The following is a 19,728-nucleotide window of genomic DNA, read 5'->3' on the forward strand; positions in this document are numbered from 1 at the left end:
TCGAGGAATATTTTCTTTAGATCATTTTCCTTCCTTGGAAATAATATTTGGCATTCAAAATAGTCTTTCTCTCCCCTAATACCAATATTAGATCTTTAATATCATACTTCAAAAGATATCCACTGTCATGGGCTTAAAATAATCAAATTCATACATCTCCAACTACAAGCGGAGACTCATTCATGTATGCTATGATGATTTTATGGGAAATATTCACGCACATATTTAAACATGGGGTTATATTCATTAAATGCAGCAAGATAGAATACATAAAGTGCACTTAAGGATGTTCATCATTCCTATAAACTCAGGGATGTTCTACCCTGATTTGCACATATCATAGTTTAGATAACTATTTCATTGTCTAGCTTCTTTATTGTTGAGCCAAAAAAATTGATCCAATTACTCATACATAATTAAAGAAATGGATCATATACTTCAAATGTATAAATACACAACATTCAAAATTACATAAAGTTTCTTCTATAATTTTCTAACCAAATGGTTTTTTTTAAATCACAAATCATCATTAAGTGTTTTATCTATTAACTCAATTTCTAGTATAATTCAGCCCATTCAAGTGGGTCACTTCTCCATTTAGCTAATTTCAGATTGGTCCTTTAGATTAACCAACTCCCCCTGATCTTAGGCTACTTGGACCTAGACCAATCTATTGCTTATGCATGCTATGCAATGAAAACAAAATATTCCTTAGTTAAACGAGAACTATATAGACATAACATACTAGCTAACCAATGTAATTATGATGAAAGTGCAAAAGTATCTACTAGCTACGGGGTCCGCCCCCAGGGTTCCATACTCCACCTTTTGGCCTTCACATCGCCAACCTCCGTTGTCAATCACCAGAGCCTCCGACACGCGCACTGCTCCTGCCGTTAAACTCACCGCTGCCTTCTTCCCTGTGCTGCTCCCATCGTCACAATGGACCTAGGGTACAAATCCACCATCTCCCCTCAGTGCTTAGAGGGCCTCGTCCGTCGAGGCCTCCTTCGCCCATTGACCGCCGCCAAGGAGTGGCGGCTGCCCGGTGAAGAGGAGGAACCGGAGCCACCCGAAGGGTACGTCGTGTCTTTCACCCACTTCCACAAGCGGGGATTCACCACGCCCGCCCATCAGTTCCTTCGGGGACTGATGGACTACTGCCAAGTGGAGCTTCAACACCTTACCCCCAACGGGATCCAGCACATTGCGGCGTTCATTGCCCTGTGCGAGGGGTTCTTGGGGATCAGTCCCCACTTTGACCTGTGGCGGTATCTCTTCGCCGTCAATCTTCTGAAGAGGTAGGCCGGGAAGCAAGAGCTGCACGCACCGGTGGGGTGCGCCGGCATCCACCTCCGCAGCAACCGGGCAGGAGCGTACCCACTAATGCGTCTGTCCACCTCCAACAAGGGGTGGCATTCGCAATGGTTCTATGTCAAGAATGACACCACCGCCCCCTTGCCAGCTTTCACCGAGCGCTACATCGTGGAGACCCCGAGGTCGTGGGGGTGGGGTGTCATAGGCAAGGAGAAGAAACACCTTAATGACCTTCTTGCCGCCCTCCGAACTCTAAAGGAGAGGGGCATGAAGGGTTCGGGGATTATCGGCGCCTACCATGCGAGGAGGGTTGCGCCGCTAATGGTGCGCGCGCTTCCCCTGTATCAGATGGTGCTCGGAGCATCATTCGAAGGGACGGTGCTTTCCGATGAAGTGCTCCCTCCCTCTGAAGTGGCGTAGTGCATCAAGGAGGCGATGGAGCACATGAAGGACTCTATTGGCGCCATCCTTGACTTCGTATATCCGGTGCTAGGGCATCCCCCAATGCCGCTGGAACCGAGGTTTGTTGAATTCGTAAGTAAATATTCCCCTTGCTTTTCTTTTCATTTGAATTTCTAGCCTCCTGATGCTAACCTCAGGATAGTGGGTCTAGCCGGGGGGACTGCTCTTCAAAGATAGCCGGGCTCCGCTGCCAAAGGACCCGACCTGGACGGCAATGAACCGTGCCATGGCCGGTTGGGACAAGAGGATGAGGGAGCTCGTGAAGAAAAAGGCAATACGGAGACAGCAAGCTCGAGATCGAGGAGAGGAGACTGGTAGTGAAGATGATGATGATGACGACGACGATGATGACGAGGTAGCTGCCGGTGTGGATTGGGACGTCCTGGTGGACGAGGACATGCTGACAAGTGCCCACCCATCCATGCAGGGGCCCTTCCCGTTCCACATGGAGGGAAGCGACTCCGTGAAGTCGGCCGAGGTGGGCCGAACCTCTAGCCCGTCCTCGGGGCCGGCGGGAGCCGGAGAGTCTGCCGCTTCGTGCGGGGTGCCGGCGGAGGATCGGTGGATGGGGGGAAGCAAACCTGCCGCTGCCCCCATGGTGTTGATGGAGGGAGGCAGCTACGTTGCCGTGCCCCCCGAGATGACAGAGGCGGGTAGTGCCGCCGCCCTACCCGAGGCATTGATGGAGAGGGGTGGCTCCGTTGCCGCACCCTTGGAGATAAGGGAGACGAGCTCCCTCGCCCGGGAGCAGGGGGCAGGCTCAAAATGGGCCCACCCAGACGAGTCGGGGGAGGGGGGGCAGGGGGTTCGTCCCCAAAACATTCCTGCCACCCAAAGGCGTCAGAGTAAGCCACCGATTCCCCTGTTTTTCTTCCCCTTTTTTTTTTATTTTTCCTGCTTTGACCTTATGCCCTTCACCTTCGTGTAGATTCTTGCGGATGGGCCGCTCTCTAGGGCTGGCGCCCAGGAAGAGCCTTGCCCTCCAGGCAGGGTGGACCGCACTGCCCGACGTCGCCCCTGTTTCGGGCAAGATTGGCGCTGACGCTGAGGCCTCGTTGGCCGGTCCGGCGGCGCCCGTGCCCATGGTGGTTGCCGAGTAGGCGACATCTTCCATGGTGGACGCGATCCCGCCAACCGGGAGTCTGGTATTGCTGGCGGATGTGGTCGTGACCGCGCCCAGCCAATAACCGCCGGACAAAGCCATGGTGGCATCCGAGGGGCCAATGTAGTCCGCGCCTCTGGTGGCTCAAATGATAGTGGTCGACGTGGACAGGACAGAGAGGGACGCGGACGGGCGGTCCCCAACCCCGACGAGCCAGGCACATCTAGATGTAGTCGCGATGGTGTTCGTGGGAGCAGTGCAGTTCATGCCATCGGAGACCCAGGTGATGGTGCCCACGACCACAGCAAGCCCGGTGGGGCCGGATGTTGCCATGGTAGCGCCCAAGGGAGAGGCGCAATCCGCACCACTGGCGGCCCAGTCCGCGGCGCCCGAGGTGGGCCTGATGGAGGAGTACATGGCTGGAAGGTCTTCGGGCATCGTGATGCTGGTGGGGAGGACCAGAAGGGAGCCGCCTTTGGCCCTGTTGTCGGGAGGCAGCCGCTCCCCCGTGCGGGGCGAGCCGCCGGTCTAGTGGATGGCTGCTCAGGACCCAGCGTCGGTTCTTTTTTCGCTTGACGATGTTGCCGAGAGCTTGGAGCGGGAGAATCTTGATGCCGGGCTCTCGGCGGTGATGGGTGCCTTGAGGGAGGCCAGTGGTGCCTTGCGTGAAATCCTCGTTCCTTTTAGCCAGGTATCTGCTTGATCTTCTCTCTTGTTTTCTTCTTTCTTCATGCATTTATGTGTTTTCGTGTTTTTTGATACCGGTCCTCTTTTTAGAATATTGTTGCTCATAGCCGGGACAAGTCCCGGTTCCTTCGTGAGCAAAAGGCGGAATGAGACTGCCTTACCGAGGAGGCCCGGCTACAAGGAGATGTGGGAGCAGAGCTGGCTACCACCCTGCAACGAGAGGCCGAGGCGTGTCAGGACACGGAGGAGATTCATGGGATGTTCGAGGACCTATCGGCGAAGGTGAAGCTAGATGGGGAGGAGGCCGCTAGGATCTGAAAGGAGAGGGACAAGCTGCTCTAGAAGGACGCTGCGGCTAGTGAGCAGGCCGTTGAGCTCCTGGCAGAGTTGGAGATGGAGCGGGACCTTAAGCTAAAAGCTGAGGAGAGGTCCGCGGTGTTGCAGCAGAGGGTGGACTGGGATGCCAAGGTGATCACCCGGTTGCGCCAGGAGCGGGACAAGCTATGTCGGACCGAGGAAAGACTTCGCTTAGAGCATGGCACAGCCTGTGAGGATCGCGACTGGGCCATCTAGGAGCGCGATGAGGAGCGTCGGGTGGTTGAGTCCCTCCGGGCGAATCTTGGAGCCGTGGTGAACCGAAGGTTGGACGCCGAGGATGACGCAGCTAGGCTAGACAAGGAGCTTACTGTGGTGCGAGGGATCCTTCGGACCGAGAGTGATGAACATGACCTTCTGTAGGCCGCTATTGGGGTGGTCGTCGATGACCTGAGGGTGGCATAGCTGGAGGGAACCAGCTTGCTCGCGACTCATGCTACGAGTATTACGGCATGGGTAGGCCAACTTGAAGAGGACGCCTTTCACGCCGGGATCACCCAAGCCTTCGCTGTCGCCCATTCCCATTATGATCGGGAGATCAACCAGGAGGCGATGAGCCAAGGCTTCGCACCTGTCTATGAAGATGCTGAGCTGGACGAGATGGAGAAGGCGATAGCTCCCCTCGCACAGAACCTGGCGAACAGGCTGAAAGAAGAGGTTCTCCCTTCGTGGAAGTAGTTAGTTTGATAAACACTTATTTGTAATATGTGAACAAGTGTCCATACTTTTATGTCCAAAAGCGGATTCGTGGCTTTTGCTTCGTAATTTTGCTTTATTTTGTTTTATTTGTTTGGTCTTACCTTCCTCCCTTTTTGCTTCGAAAAAAGAGAATTACACAATCGACCCTTCCATTTGTTAAGACCGTAGGGCCCAGGGTGCCAAGGTGGGCCCAGGCTAGATTGAACTAGAAGGTTGAGATGACCCTACCCGCCTTAATGCGGGTTGGGCAAAGGCCACCGAGGCTCATCTGCATTTTCTCCCCTGGCTGTTGCTCGACGCGGGGCGGCTCCGGACCCTTCGTGGGTCAGCCTTCGAACCTCGGTCTCTCGATCCGGCTCGAGCCCCTGAGCCCTTTAGGATCTGATGGGGGTTGGCCGTGTTTTCACGCGTTACGCCATCCTCGGTTTCCGCAATCGGAGGGGCTAAGTCGATGACACTTGCCTTGATGGCTCGAGTGTCACGCTTAATGAGCTCGCTATCGGGTATGTTCGTGTGAAATCCGGGTCCATCATTCACTGACGGGATCGATAGAGCCCTCATGTGGCATTTCACTACTTCCTAACCCGCCTCCCGGCAGATGCCCGAGCCGTTTGATAGGCTTAGGTGGCCCGTCGGCCTCTCCTCGATGGAAATTCTATGGGTTTGGCTCAGGGTTAGAATCAAATGAGAAAGGTTAAGACGTCCCTGTCCGCTTCTAAGCGGGGTTGGGCAAGACCGCTGGGGCCCATCTCTATTTTTCTCCCTTGGCTTTGTTTGACGCAAGGCAGCCTTGAGCCCTTCGTGGGCCGGCCTTCGAACCTTGGTCGGTCGCCGCTCATATTGAATGAGGCGGCTGCCGCCTCATGACGTGATACGAAGCGTTGAGATGTAGAGGTTTGCATATGTAATGCTCAGATGTATGGTTTTAATGTATAGCTTAATTGAAATGAAAGTGGGGTTTGGTAATGTTACCTTGGTGATACGAGCGATGGGAAGCTCCAACCAGATGTGTCTGTGTGTGGTTTGGGCCCGATGTTTGTGATGAGGTGGGCGTAACCTGCATAAGAGTATTAATTTTTGTTTTTTGTTTCTCGGTGGTGATTCGAGGTGCCCGATTGATTTAGTCGACTTGATAGCTTCTCCTCGAAGGAGGCTCTGCAGGGGGACCCCCCAAACCCTTCTCGGGAAGGTGGGAGCCAAGGCTTGTGGTGCGGGGAACTGTGAGTTTGACTTATGCTGGTGAACAAAGAACACTGTAGCCGTCGAGGCGTTGGGTCCAGTGGTTTATCCAATTGTATTCAAAGTTTTTATACCCACACACCATGCTTTTGGTTTGAAACGTAAGGAAGGGTCGGGCAAAGGGGGTGTCTAAACAAATAGACACCCTTGGCAGCCCCCAAGCAATGTCCGTGCCTCTGCTATTGCCGGGGTCGGAGGCTCGGTAAAGAAATTAACACTTAGAGTAAGTAAACAAAGGTGCTTATCTTTCAATGGTCGTTCGTTCGTTGTTTTGCCTAGGCCATCCGATCGAACCACGCTGCCTGTTGGGCTCCCCCTGGAGGGGGGTTCCATTGTTGGGTCGTTCCACGGTCCTGCCTAGGGAAGCGGAGAGTTGCCGGCATACGAGCGTGCCTCGGTTCTTACGCTCGGGGCGCATTAGTGGCGGGCCACGCATAGACGACGGTCTGCCTGACCAGGCGATGTCTTGTCGACCAGAGCGCGTCCCTCCAGCTCCGTCGCATCCCCTCAGATTTCTGTCAGCATTGATTTTGCATTTGCATTTAATAGGGAAGGTAGAGAGTTTTTTTGTCCCAACCTTTCGCCTTTCCTTAGCTGCTGAGCCCCTTCTTTAAATAGGGGGAGGAGAGTTCTCGTCCCACCACCTCGCCAGCCTCTGAGCCGCCACCTCTTCTTCTTCATTTCCACCGAATGGATCGGTTCCTAAGTTAGAGAGGGTAATGCCAGGGAGAGAAAAACTCATAGATCCGCTCATGAATTTGGAGCGTGATGTCGAGCTAGAGGTCATCCAACATAGATGAGATGGTGCGGGTCGTCTGTGCTGAGGAGGGGTTGCTGCTGCCGAAGGAGCAGGGGCACTGGAGGGTGCCGAGCGTCGTCGACTTTGTCGTCGTCCGTTGCGGCCTTCCTTTGGCGAGAGGCGCTTCCTACACCGACGCCGTGGTTAGGGTTGCGGCTGATGACGATAGCGTAGTCCCTAGACACCTCGGTGGAGGCGCCGCCATTGGGGTTGCGGCTGATGACGATGGCGTAGTCCCTGGATGCCCCGGCGGAGGCACCACTATTGGGGTTGCGGCTGATGACGATGGCGTAGTCCATGGGCGCCCCGGCGGAGGGACACCGCAGTTGCCGGTGTGGTGCTCGACGTTGCAGATGATGACGCCTTCGAGGATCCCGCGAGGCGATAGGACGTCGTTAATGGAGAGTGTGGTGCGGCGGCCACAGTAGACGAACTGGGCCATGTACATGCACGGACGTTGCCGATGGAGAGCGTGGTGCGGCGGCCACAGTAGTACTCGTAGCAAAGCTAGGTAGAGGCTGTAATTGAATAAGTTTGTGGGGGAGCCCCCGAGTGAACAATCCTTTTTGTAAAGAAATCACTTTGTAAGCGGTGAATTTGTGTGAAAATGAACAAATTTTCATCTTTTGTTACGGCAAATAGCTTTTCAGCTTCCTCTTTTTGTAGAAGAGATTTTGGTGCCCTCCGACCCTTCCCATGGCTCAAGTTGCAAAAAACTAGAAGTGCGGGTGGACTAGTTCTGATTACGCTGGTGAGCAAAGAAGTCGTAGCCGCTGGGGCATGGGATTCCTGTAGTCCTACCAGTTATACTCAGAATTTGTTCCCAAAATCCTAGCCCTTAGGACTTGTTACAGGAAGAGTGGAGAACTTGGAGAATGTTTGCAAGATATATGTACTTGTGTCATTTGTATCAGCCCCCGAGTGAGGTCTGACCCCTCGCAGTTTGCAGGGGTCGGATGTCACTAAAGATCGGGGATTTGTAAAGACAAGAACTGATACGAAGAAGTATGTATTTATTTAAGGGTAAAAACGACATAGCTGCTCGATGTTCCAGGCATTGGTGAAGACCTCGCCGTCGATGGTTTTCAACTTGTAGGCGCCTGGGCAGAGTACTTCTGCAATGATGTATGGCCCCTCCTAGGGCGGAGAGAGCTTGTGGCGGTCCTTGTTGCTCTGCACGAGTCGGAGGACAAGGTCCTCGACATTGAAGGCTCGGTCCCGCACCCGTCGGCTATGGTACCATCACAACGCCTGCTAGTATTTGGCCGAACGGAGGAGGGCGATGTCGCGGGCTTCGTCTAGCTAGTCCATGGTGTCTTGGTGGGATGCTTCGGCCCCTTATTCATCATAGGCTCTGATTCTTGGTGCTTCGTAGTCAAGGTCTGTCGGGAGAATGGCCTCAGAACCATAGACCGTGAAGAAAGGTGTGTAGCCAGTGGCCCGGTTGGGAGTTGTCCTTAGGCTCCAGAGCACCGCTAGGAGCTCGACAAGCCAGCGCGTGCCAAACTTGTTCAGCCGGTTGAAGATCCTAGGCTTAAGGCCCTACAGGAGCATGCTGTTTGCGCGCTCGACCTGTCCATTCGTCCGAGGGTGTGCGACGGCCACCCAATCGATCCGAATGTGTTGTTCATCGTAGAATCGAATGAATTTCCTGCCGGTGAACTGTGCGCCATTGTCTGTGACGAAGGAGTTCAGTACTTCAAAGCGATGGATGATGTCGAGGAAAAACAGTACAGCTTGCTCGGATTTGATCGTGGAGATTGGTTGAGCTTTGATCCATTTTGTAAACTTATCTATGGTGACAAGCAAGTGGATGAAGCCCTCGGGCACCTTTTTGAGTGGCCCAACCAGGTCGAGCCCCCAGACCGCGAAGGGCAATGTGATGGGGATCATCTAGAGTGCCTGGGCCGGGAGGTGAGTTTGCCGAGCATAGTACTAACACACTTCACAGGTGCGTATGATTTGCTCAGCGTCAGTTACTGCAGTGGGCCAGTAGAAGCCTTGTCGGGATGCGTTTCCAACCAAGGTCCTTGACGCGGCATGGTGACCGCAGACGCCACCGTGGATGTCGCTCAGCAAAAGTCTTCCCTGTTCACCAAGGATGCATAGCTGTAGGATCCTAGTGTGGCTCCGTCTGTAGAGTTCACCCTCTTCAAGGACGAAGGACTTGGCATGACGTGCGAGCCATCGGGCCTCCGTCTTGTCCGTTGGCAGCATGTCGCGGAGGAGGTAGTCGAGGTAGGGCGTTCTCCAGTCATCTAGGGGGTCAGGCTCTACAGCCGGATCCTCTTCAATCTCCATGACCTCAGGGTCGAACGGAATAGCCAGTGGGTTAGCCCTCGAGGCCAGATTAGACAGGCCGTCCTCGGCCCGGTCTGAGCCTTCGTAGCGCACCGAGGGTTTGTGTTGGTCACTGGCGAAGACACTTGTTGGTACCGGCTCTCGACCGGACACAGCCTTTGTGAGTGCGTCCGCCGCCTCGTAGAGGCGCCTCGGGATGTGATTAAGTTCGAGGCTGTCGAACTTGTCCTCCAGCCATTGGACTTCTTGGCAGTATGCATCCATCTTGGCATCGTGGCAGCTAGACTCCTTCATGACTTGGTTAACGACTAGCTAAGAGTCACCCCGAATGTCGAGGCGTCAGATGCCCAGCTCGATGGTGATGTGTAGGCCGTTAACGAGTGCCTCATATTCGGCCACATTATTTGATGAGGGAAAATAGAGCCAAACCATATACCTCATGCGGACCCCGAGGGGTGATACGAAGACCAGCCCCACACCGACGCCCTTCTTCATCAGCGACCCATCAAAATACATCATCTAGCACTCTTGATCGACGACCGCCGGTGGCATCTGGACCTCGGTCCACTCTGCGATGAAGTCAGCCAGCACCTGGGACTTGATCGTCGTTCGGGATGCATACCCGATGCCTTGATCCATCAGCTCGAGTGCCCATTTTGTGGTTCTTCCTGTGGCGTCCTAGCTGTGGACGACCTCACCGAGGGGGAATGATGTCACTACTGTCACAGGGTGTGACTCAAAGTAATGGCGTAGCTTTCTTTTGGTGATGAGGACGGCGTATAGGAGCTTCTGGATTTGAGAGTAGCGGGTTTTGGAGTCGGATAGTACCTCGCTGATGAAGTACACAGGGCACTGGATCTTGAGGGCGTGCCCCTCTTCTTCCCGTTCTACTACTAGGGTAGCGCTAACCACTTGCGTGGTGGCCGCTATGTATAGCAAGAGGGGTTCTACGTCGCTTGGAGGGACTAGGACCGGGGGTTTTGTTAGAAGCAGCTTGACCGTGTCAAGCGCCTCCTGGGCCTCGGCTGTCCACTCGAAGCGGTCGGCTTTCTTGAGGAGTTGATAAAGGAGGAGTCCTCGTTTGCCAAGGCGTGAGATGAATCGGCTGAGGGCGGCGAGGCACCCTGCGACCCGTTGAACCCCCTTTATGTTCTGTATCGAACCCATCCTTGTGATGGCTGAGATTTTCTCCGGGTTGGCTTTGATGCCATGCTCAGAGATGATGAAGCCGAGCAGCATGCCCCTCGGGACCCCAAAAACACATTTCTTGGGATTGAGTTTGATGCAATTTGCCCAGAGTTTCATAAAGGTTTGCTCAAGATCAGCAATAAGGTGGTCAACCCGTTTGCACTTAACTATGATGTCATCGATGTAGACCTCAATGGTCTGCCCAATGAGGTCCCTGAAGCAATTGAGCATATAGCGCTGGTAAGTGGCCCCAATGTTTTTCAGACCGAACGGCATTGAGACATAGCAATATAGTCCAAAGGGGGTGATAAAAGACGTCGCGAGTTGGTCGGATTGTTTCATCGCGATTTGGTGATAGCCGGAGTATGCGTCAAGGAAGCAGAGGGTTTCGCACCCCGAGGTGGAATCGACTATTTGGTCGATGCGTGGTAAAGGAAATGGGTCTTTTGGACATGCCTTGTTGAGACCAGTGTAGTCGACACACATCCTCCATTTCTCGCTCTTTTTTCATACAAGAATAGGATTTGCTAACCACTCTGGGTGGTGAACTTCCCTGATGAATCCGGCGGCAAGTAGTTTTGCTATCTCTTCACCGATGGCCCTGCGCTTTTCCTCGTCGAAGCGGTGCAGGCGTTGCTTCACTAGCTTGGAGTCTGGGTGGATTTTCAGGGTATGCTCGGTGACCTCCCTCAGGATGCCTGGCATATCCGAGGGTTTCCATGCAAAGATGTCTTTGTTGTCACGGAGGAAGTCGATGAGCGCGCTTTCCTATTTGGAGGAGAGCATGGTACCTATGTGTACCGTTTTACCCTCAGAGCTGCTGGGGTCTATGAGGACCTCTTTGGAGCCCTCTGTCGACTCAAATGACCCAGACGACCTCTTTGCGTCGGGCGCTTCTTCGACGACCTCCTCCCTGAGGGTAGCGAGTTCCCCGGAGGCAACGATTGCTGTGGTGTGGCCGTAGCACTTGACTTTGCACTCGTAAGCTCGCTGGAAGGAGGTGCCAACGGTGATGACCCCGTGTAGGCCTGGCATCTTTAGCTTAAGGTATGTGTAGTTGGGGACGGCCATGAACTTCGCATAGCATGGTCGTCCCAAGATGGCATGGAAAGTTCTGGGGAACCCTACCACATCGAAGGTAAGGGTCTTAGTCCTGTAGTTGGACTAATCCCCAAAGGTAACAGGCAGATCGATCTGTCCGAGTGGCATGGCCTGCTTTCTGGGGATGATGCCATGGAAAGGTGCTTGGACTGGGCGGAGGTGCGTTCGGTCAACGCCCATTACGTTGACCGTCTTCGCGTACATGATGTTGAGGCCACTGCCTCCGTCCATCAGAACTTTAGTGAGGCACTTTGGGCCGACGATCGGGTCATTGACAAGCGGATACCTTCCTAGATGCGGGATGGCGTTCGGATGGTCGGCCTGATCGAAGGTTATGGTGGCCTTCGACCACCGGAGGAAGAGAGGTGTGGCCAGCTGGGTCATGTAGACTTGGTGGCGTGTGACCTTTTGATGACATTTGGAGTCATAGGCCATTGAGCCTCTGAAGATCATGAGGCAGCCGTCCGGCATTGGAAAGTCGTCGTCCTTCTCCTCGGTGTCGTCGGCAGCGGGGGCAGGTTCCTTCCCCTGCTCCCCCTTATTGGCGCTCCTGGCCAAGAACTTGCGCATGAGGCCACAGTCCTTGAGCAGATGCTTTACGGGGAAGGCATGGTTTGGGCACGGCCCCTCGAGCATTTTCTCAAAGTGGTTCGGAGCGCCCTCCATGGGCTTCTAACCACCCTTGTGATCAGCTGCAGCCACAAGTGGGTCCTCGCGCCGTTGCTTCTTGTTTTTCCTTTTGGCGGAATGATTGGAGGTGCCTTCGTCGGCACCCTCGTCCTGCCTTGCCTTGCTGTCAGAACAATCGAAGATTGCTCCGACCGCCTCCTCTCCCGAGGCATGGCTAGTGGTGATGTCTAGGAGCTCCTTGGTGGTCCGTGGGCCCTTACGTCCTAGCTTGTGAACTAGAGACTCATAGGTTGTCCCAGATAGGAAGGCTCCTCACGTCGGCGTTGGTGACGTTAGGGAGCTCGTTGCACTATCGGGAGAAGCGCCGGATGTACCTACAGAGGGTTTCGCCGGCCTTCTAGCGATAGTTCTTGAGGTCCCAGGGGTTCCCAGGACGTTTGTACGTGCCTTGGAAGTTCCCCACAAAGATCTCCCTTAGGTCCGCCCAATCCTGGATGGCGTCGGACAGAAGGTGCTCCAACCACGCTCGTGCCGAATCGACAAGGAACAGTGGAAGGTTGCGGATAATGAAGTCATCATTATCCACACCACCGGCTTGACATGAAAGCCGATAGTCTTTAAGCCAAAGTCCGGGGTTTGTCTCCCCAGAGTACTTAGGGATGTTGGTAGGTGGTCGATACCTTGGTGGGAATAGAGCGTTGAGGATGTGATGGCCAAAGGCCTAGGGGCCTGGTAGGCCGGGGCTCGGGCTCTAGTCCTCGCCACTGTTGTAGCATCCGCCACATCGAGGATGATAGCCGCGGCAGGCTCCTTCCACCGGGTCACTGTGGGTGCGCTTGCGGGCGTCGATGGTGCTGCGTGCGTCGCGGTTGTGGCTGAGACATTGATGTCCTGGGACCGCTGTGCGCTGCCCACTGCCTCGTGGCGCTTGGTGGATGGACGCGTCCCTAGCGGGATGCATCGAGGGGGTACGCTGGCTGGCGTCGGGCTTGTGTCGCCAAGACATCGAGCTCTCGGCCTGCTGTGCTGCCGCACGCTCAAGTAGCATGCGAATCTCACAGTGGACCCGGCGATCTTCGGGCGTGGTGGCCTCTAGAAGGCCATGAAGTAGGGCCATCGCGGCGGCGATGTTCTGGCTCGCACGAGCAAAGAGGGGAAGGGTTTCATCATCGGCGATGATCCTTTGGTTCACGTCGCGGGCCATGGTGCGTGCGCGCCCTCCATCTCCGTGGCGCCTGATCTCCTCGTCGATCTTCTTGTACTCCCAAACAAGCTGCTGTCCGGCTTCGTCTATTTCCCGCTTCTGGGCTTCCAGTCGCTCCACCCCAACGTGAGGTGGGGCCGCTGCTCCTCCTTCGGCTTCGTCGCCAAGGTTGCCCGCTGGGGTGACCTCCTCCTTGGAGGCGCTTTCGACGTGTCCCTCGGAGGTTTCTGCCATGAAGCATTCCCGAGAGGGATGATGGCTCCCCCTATCAGAGTAAGAACCCGAGTCTGACCCAGAGTCTTCCATGAGGAGGCCATGGAGGGATTCGGTGATGCTTTTGATCATCCCCACGAACTTGTTGTTCACGGGAAACGGGATCGAGCGGCGGGCCACAAGGTGGGTTACGGTCGCCGCGGCGTTGCGAAGACCGAACGGAAACATCGTCGAGGCACACCGAGTGGAGCATTCTGGAGAGAGGGTGATATGGCGTGGGGCCTCCCTGGACGGCTGGGGTCCAAGGGAGACACCGGGCTAGCCCTCATGCCTCCGGTAGCTGGAGTTGGTGGAGGGGAGAGACTGGACGGCCGTGTGGGCCAGTGCCAACTCTCCTCCTAGTGTGACAATGAAGTCGAGGTCACCGAAACGCACGTGTGCGCCCAGGACCCAGCTGATTGCGTGGTTAGACATCCGAGGCCTGATTTGGAACGCGTAAAGGTCCCCTACCTGGCGTGCCAACTGTCGGTGTTTCGAACAAACACCGGCTAGTAAATTTGTGATTATTGCGCGTTAGACCCGGATGGTGCACTAAAGGACATGAGGATTATACTGGTTTGGGCAGAACGTCCCTATGTCCAGTTTGCTGCTGCTGCTCGTGTTATTAGTACCGAAAATGGTTCGTAGTAGGGGGTACAAAACAGTCGAGAGAGGGACGAGTCCCAAGTCTCTGATGGAATGATCGAAAAGGTTGCCGAGAGCTTGGTCGCTACTCAGCCGTGTATGTCGTGTCATGTGTGTTCAACTTATCCATCAAGAGTCGGTCCCCTTTGCTGGAGGAAGCACATCCCCTTTTATAGATGAAGGGGACGACTTTATAAGTGAGAGGGAAAGGGTGCGTATGCTACCAAGCCTTGTTGTCCACGTTTACCAAGCCTTGTTGCCCATACCGGCGGATACCAGTTAATGGTAGGCGCCTACAACACTGTCGATGCCAATGTAGAATGTCAGGATGGCTACAGAGTACTGCTCCGCGCAGGGTATGGACTCTGGTATAGTGGTTTTGACTTATGAGCCTTGCCCTGCCTTTCTCCACACGCCGTCTAGTTCCTATGAGCCCCGGTCGAAGGGACGCGGGGGTCGGAGTCAGAAGTAGTGCCTTGGGCAAGGCTTTCCGATCGGAGAGGACGTCCGGAGGCTGAAGCGAGTGCTCTGATCCGGTGGGCCCAAGGGGTCGTGGAGCAGGCGCCGCTCCTTTGGGACCATGGCATGGTGATAGTACATCCGTCATTTGTAGAAGGCGTGAGTCTCTCCCTAGACCATAGTGGTTGTCGTATGTCTATGTCGGGTTCCATGTTTGAGGGCTAAAGGCGGTGCCTACAATACTGTTCAGACTCTACAATGCCGGAATGGTCTAAAGCGCCTATCCCATCGTACCCTGGCAGTACTTTTCTTGCCGTGGCGCAGGGCATGGTCCTTAGTGCTGCGTTTGACCCGAGTGTCAAGTCGTACCCTGTGCTCATCCTTATGATGGAGCAGGGCATACTTGTAGGGCGAGGCGGAGTCTGGCCCTCGGGGGTTGGGCGAGGCGGAGTCTGACCCTCGAGGGTCGGGCGAGGCGGAGTCTGACCCTCGAGGGTCAGGCGAGGCGGAACCAGTCTCCCATCGTTTCGGACAAGAGATGCAGTAACGTTCTCGTCTGATCGGGAGTGTCAACGTTCGATGGTTTATCAGTTCCACCTCATTGGGTCCCCGGTATTAGGTCCCTAACAAGCTCGATCAATGCCACGGCTCGAGGGCAAGCCACATTTCAAGCGGTGGGGAATGTTAGGATCGCTGGCATGTGGGCCCAGGAGGGCCAAGAGGAATAGGCTGCCCTCCCGCTGGCTACAAAAGGCATCGTGGGAATCCAAGCAAGGCATCGAAGAATACAGAGAACTAGACTCTCGTCTCCTCTTCCTCAGACTCTCCTGTTCATCTTCTTCCTCAAGTCTTCCTCTCTGATCCAATCCCCTTACTGTGCTTCCCCTCTCAAATTCTAGCTCTCATTGTATGAACATGTGTTGAACTATTTGCCCAACTAAATCGAGATTCCTCTGTTCCTCGCCTAATTTCTTTGCTTCTTGCCTAAACTCTGATTCCTCTTCACTACCGGATACAGGACCTTTGCCGAGTGCCAGGGTACTCGGCGAAGCCCAAAAAACACTCGGTAAAGGGTTTGCTGAGTGTTACACTCGACAAACTTGTTAACGACAGACATTAGTTTGTCGAGTGTTTTCTGTCGGGCACTCAACAAACTTTTCTTTCAAAAAAAAGGCACGCTGACACCACGCCCGCACCACCAGCACCGCCGCCGCGCCGCCACCACCATCCATGCCGCCGCCACCACGACGAGGAAGAAGGGAGGGGCCCACCACACTGCACGCGCCACAAGCAAAGCCGCCTCCTCGAGCCGCTCACCACAGCGACGTCGTCATCCGCGACCATCGCGAGCTCCTACTCCGCCACGCCGCTGAGCTGCGATGCCCTCGCCGCGGCCACCTCTGCTCGCCGTCACCAGGAACCTGCGGTGTCGAGCCTCCACCGCCGTGCCATCCACCTCGACGAGCCTCACCCAAGCCCATCCTCGCCAGCGTCGCCTGTCGCCCGTTCCTTCCTCGTGGAGCTGCGAACGCCGATGAGCACGCCACTAGATCCGCCGCTCCTCCCTCCGCCACCCCCACCACGCCCTTCACCGCCGGATCTGGAGAGGGAGGATCAGGAGGGGGGCGGCGCAGCTGGATCTAGGAGAGGGAGGGCCGGGAGGGGGGCGGCGCCGCCGGATCCGGGAGAGGGAGGAGGGCCGGGAGAGGGAGGCGCCGGATCTAGTGAGGGGAGGGTGGGCCGTGCCGGCCAGGGAGGAGGGGTGGGCGGGCCGCTCCGGCGAGGGAGGAGGGGAGGGTAGGTCGCGCTAGCGCCGGAGAGGGAGGAGGGGAGGGGCGGGGCCGCGCCGGCGCCGAGAGGGAGGAGGGGGCAGTGTGTGCGCGTGCGCGGGGAGGGGTCGGCGTGTGCGCGTGCGCGGAGAAGGGGAGGGGGCGTGCGGACGCGGTGCGGGGAGAAGGGGAGGGGGCCGTGCGGGGAGAAGGGTAGGGCGCGTCCGCTGGGGCCGGTTTAAAAAAGATTTTTTCCCTTTACCGAGTGTCCTGGATCTGGGCACTCGGCAAAGTTTTTTTTTCATTTTTTTCTTCTCCTTCTTTACCAGAAAAAATATTTTTTTCGTTTGTCGAGTGTCCTAGATCTGGGCCTTCGACAAAGTTTTTTTTTCCATTTTTTTCTTCTCCTTCTTTCCCAGAAAAAAAATTTTATTTCTTTGTCGAGTGTCCTAGATCTGGGCACTCGGCAAAGTTTTTTTTTTCATTTTTTTTCTTCTCCTTCTTTCTCAGAAAAAAGATTTTACTTCTTTACCGAGTGTCAAAAAAAAAACACTCGATAAACCCCATCTTTGCCGAATGTTTTTTTTGACACTCGACAAACCTCCTTTTTACCGAGTGTTTTTTTTTGCCGAGTGTTTTTAGCGCAACACTCGACAATGAACTTGTTTGTCGAGTGCCTGAGAGAATACACTCGGTAAACATAAAAACACTCGATAAATTTGACGTTTCTGGTAGTACTTATCCCCAGCCCCCCTTCTTGCTAACAGGTGCACTTGTGGCCAGCGATGACTACATGTCTTCTAGTATGTGTGTGCTTGCCTTCAAGCAAACACCACAACCACATAATAGCACGTGTAATGCCACGGTCAAAATTCAATCCATCCATGCATGAGGATGACCTTTGGGCGTTCTCTGTAGGATTTGAAGATTAAAGAAAAGATTAATCCATCCATGCATGAGTACGGCGTTCGGGCCTTCTCGTTATTTTTGGATTAAAAAAAAAGAGTAAAGTGCACCAGCGGTCCCTAAACTTATACCGCTGTGTCATCCTGGTCCATAAACTCGCAAATCAACCGTTTAGGTTCTCAAACTTGTTCATCTGTGTCATCTCGGTCTCTAAACTTGTTCGGTTATGTCATCCCGGTCCCTAAACTTACAAATCACCCGTTTAAGTCCTCAAACTTGTTCAGTTGTGTCATCCTGGTCTCTAAACTTGGTTTTAAGTCTCATCTGTGTCAAAGCAGGATGATCTAAAAACTTTATATCAAAAAATAATTCATCACTTTTTCATATGAACTCGAATGAAGACAAACTTTATATCAAAATTGTAGCCCTCGAAGCGATCTACGACTTTGTAGTTGAAAAGTTTTTGAATTAAAACTGTTTAGGGTGCCAAAATATTATTGTAGGTTTATAGATTTTAAAATATAAAATTTAAAATTATATTTTGGAACACTAAATAACTTCAAACAAAAAAACTTTTCAACTACAAAGTCTTTAGATCGTGTATATATATATATATATATAGTCCTATCAAGATATAAGAGTTTAGTAAAACCCCATGTACAAACGGATGGGGATAAGGATTTATCTTTCTCCTTCTCCATACAACAGCAACAACAGTGCTGCGTCCTGCACCCCACGATGCAGCGATGGGCTATAGCCACTGGCCCACTGCCGAGTGGTGCCCTGCATGATGGCATCCACGCCGTGCCGTGCTGGGCGTGGTGGGGCGTCGACGACCGTACCTTCGGCGTTTGCTGCGAGAGGGCGAGTGGTGCGACCGGCAGGCTGCCCCGGCCACGGATGGACGCCCACCAGCCGGCGGTACCAGCAGTAGTTGCTTGATGTCGCAGCACACAGTAGAATCGATGACCGTGATTATTCTGAGTTTTCTGACCAAGCTGCTAAGGGCGTCCCCGGCAGCACATCCAAATCGCCGGCTGACGTGTAAGATTAAAATACTAAAAAACTTACTAGACAGCAGAGCTAATGCCGTGGGCCAGAAGAGCAGAGACCAAACCTTTCACGAGGAAACGTGCGAGCTATCCAACGAGCTCGTCACCAGCGTCGGGGTTAATTTTTCCTATTTCTCTCCCATCCCCGTAGGAGAATAGGGAAGTGCTCGTTGGGGACGCCCTAATCAGGTCCAGCTCCTGTATTATTGGAACAGTAGTATAAGTTGTTGGGCACCTTAATTTGCTGATCCGAGACGTCATCAGGATAGTCAACCTCTATCACAACTAATACTGAATGAAAACAATTCGGATTTAATTTGCCTGTATTTCTAGCTATCAGTCCGTTCGCTTGTTGGTTTCAGCCAGGACTTATCAGCCATGGTAGAGTATTTTTCTCTCACAATAAACCAACACTAACCGGGCTTATCAGCTCAAAAACCAACCAGCGAACAAGTTGTATGATATGATGGCATCCATTCAGTTCCTAGCTAGCTACTGGAACCTTGGTTCTGCTAATTAGCCTAGCAATAGCACTCCATCCAGTCGCTGAAGAGTGACATTCGGACATCATTAGCATGGCCACCGCTCACCCTTCGATACAATCTTATACTCCCCCCTCCAGATAGGTAAAAGAAGTCATTTTGAACAAGACTTGGGTTAAAAGTTAGTCATATAAATCATGAACAACTTTTAAGTGGTTGAGTTTTGAAATGTGAAAACGATATGAGTAGATTTGTCTTCAAAAATACTTTCATAAAAATATACATATATCAGTTTTCAATAAATATTTTCATAAAAACAAGAAGTCAAAGTTATGCTTTAGAGACCGTGTCGCTATCCAAAACGACTTCTTTTAGCAACCTGGAGGAAGTATGACGGGACACGAATACAAGTGTCACATCTGTATTACGTGTAACTTAGTAGGCACCACACTTTCTTCCTTGGTCTCAATATTTGTCTAGATTTATAGTTCGAAAATAAAAACTCCTGTTGGGATGGAGGGTGTACATGCCCCTCATATACTTATTCGAGCGGGCGAGAATGCTCACCTAAGTCAATATCTTGTATATTGAGCCTGTTCGTCGGTTGATTTCTGGGCTGATAAGCCCGACTGTGCTGGTTTGTTGTGAGAGGAAAACACTGTTGGCTGGCTGATAAGCTCTGGCTGAAACCAATAAGCGAACATGCTGAATTGACTGATGAGGATAGGTGTGTGTGCGCTTTTAAAAGGCCAACAACACCATATCCCAACTTGCAGATCTTCTTTTTCAATCTATAGATCCGTCGTCTTGGACATGACGATTATGACATGGCACTATCTCTAACAGCTATTCAACTTTATGTCATTTTTAACAACAAAAAGAACTAACTTTATTTCCATAATAGAGAAATCAGACCACACTTATTATACCAAAGTTAAACACTAGCTTATTTTTAAAGTTAAATACTAGCTTAGCAGACCACACTTATTTTTAAAGTTAAACAGTTGGGTAAGGTTTTTTTTCCAACTTGTGGAGCAATGTTTTCACATGGCAAAACAT

At 53.1% G+C, this 19,728-nt stretch overlaps 1 protein-coding gene and 1 pseudogene across 1 annotated transcript; both read right to left on the bottom strand.

Annotated features, from left to right (window-relative positions):
* The window catches only part of LOC136496465 (BOI-related E3 ubiquitin-protein ligase 1-like), an 82,756-nt pseudogene that overhangs the window by 53,218 nt on the left and 9,810 nt on the right, over positions 1 to 19,728 (bottom strand).
* On the bottom strand, positions 8,616 to 9,245 carry LOC136495746 (uncharacterized). Its single transcript, XM_066491590.1, has one exon. It carries the CDS (start codon positions 9,243 to 9,245, stop codon positions 8,616 to 8,618), a length of 630 nt encoding a protein of 209 aa, XP_066347687.1.

Source organism: Miscanthus floridulus, chromosome 12 (genome assembly GCF_019320115.1).
Source record: "Miscanthus floridulus cultivar M001 chromosome 12, ASM1932011v1, whole genome shotgun sequence".
NCBI classification, from domain to species: domain Eukaryota; kingdom Viridiplantae; phylum Streptophyta; class Magnoliopsida; order Poales; family Poaceae; genus Miscanthus; species Miscanthus floridulus.

Bases quoted from the DNA above. Each gene is read 5' to 3' on its own strand.
- LOC136495746 (XM_066491590.1), bottom strand. From the start codon at position 9,245: ATGGATGCATACTGCCAAGAAGTCCAATGGCTGGAGGACAAGTTCGAC.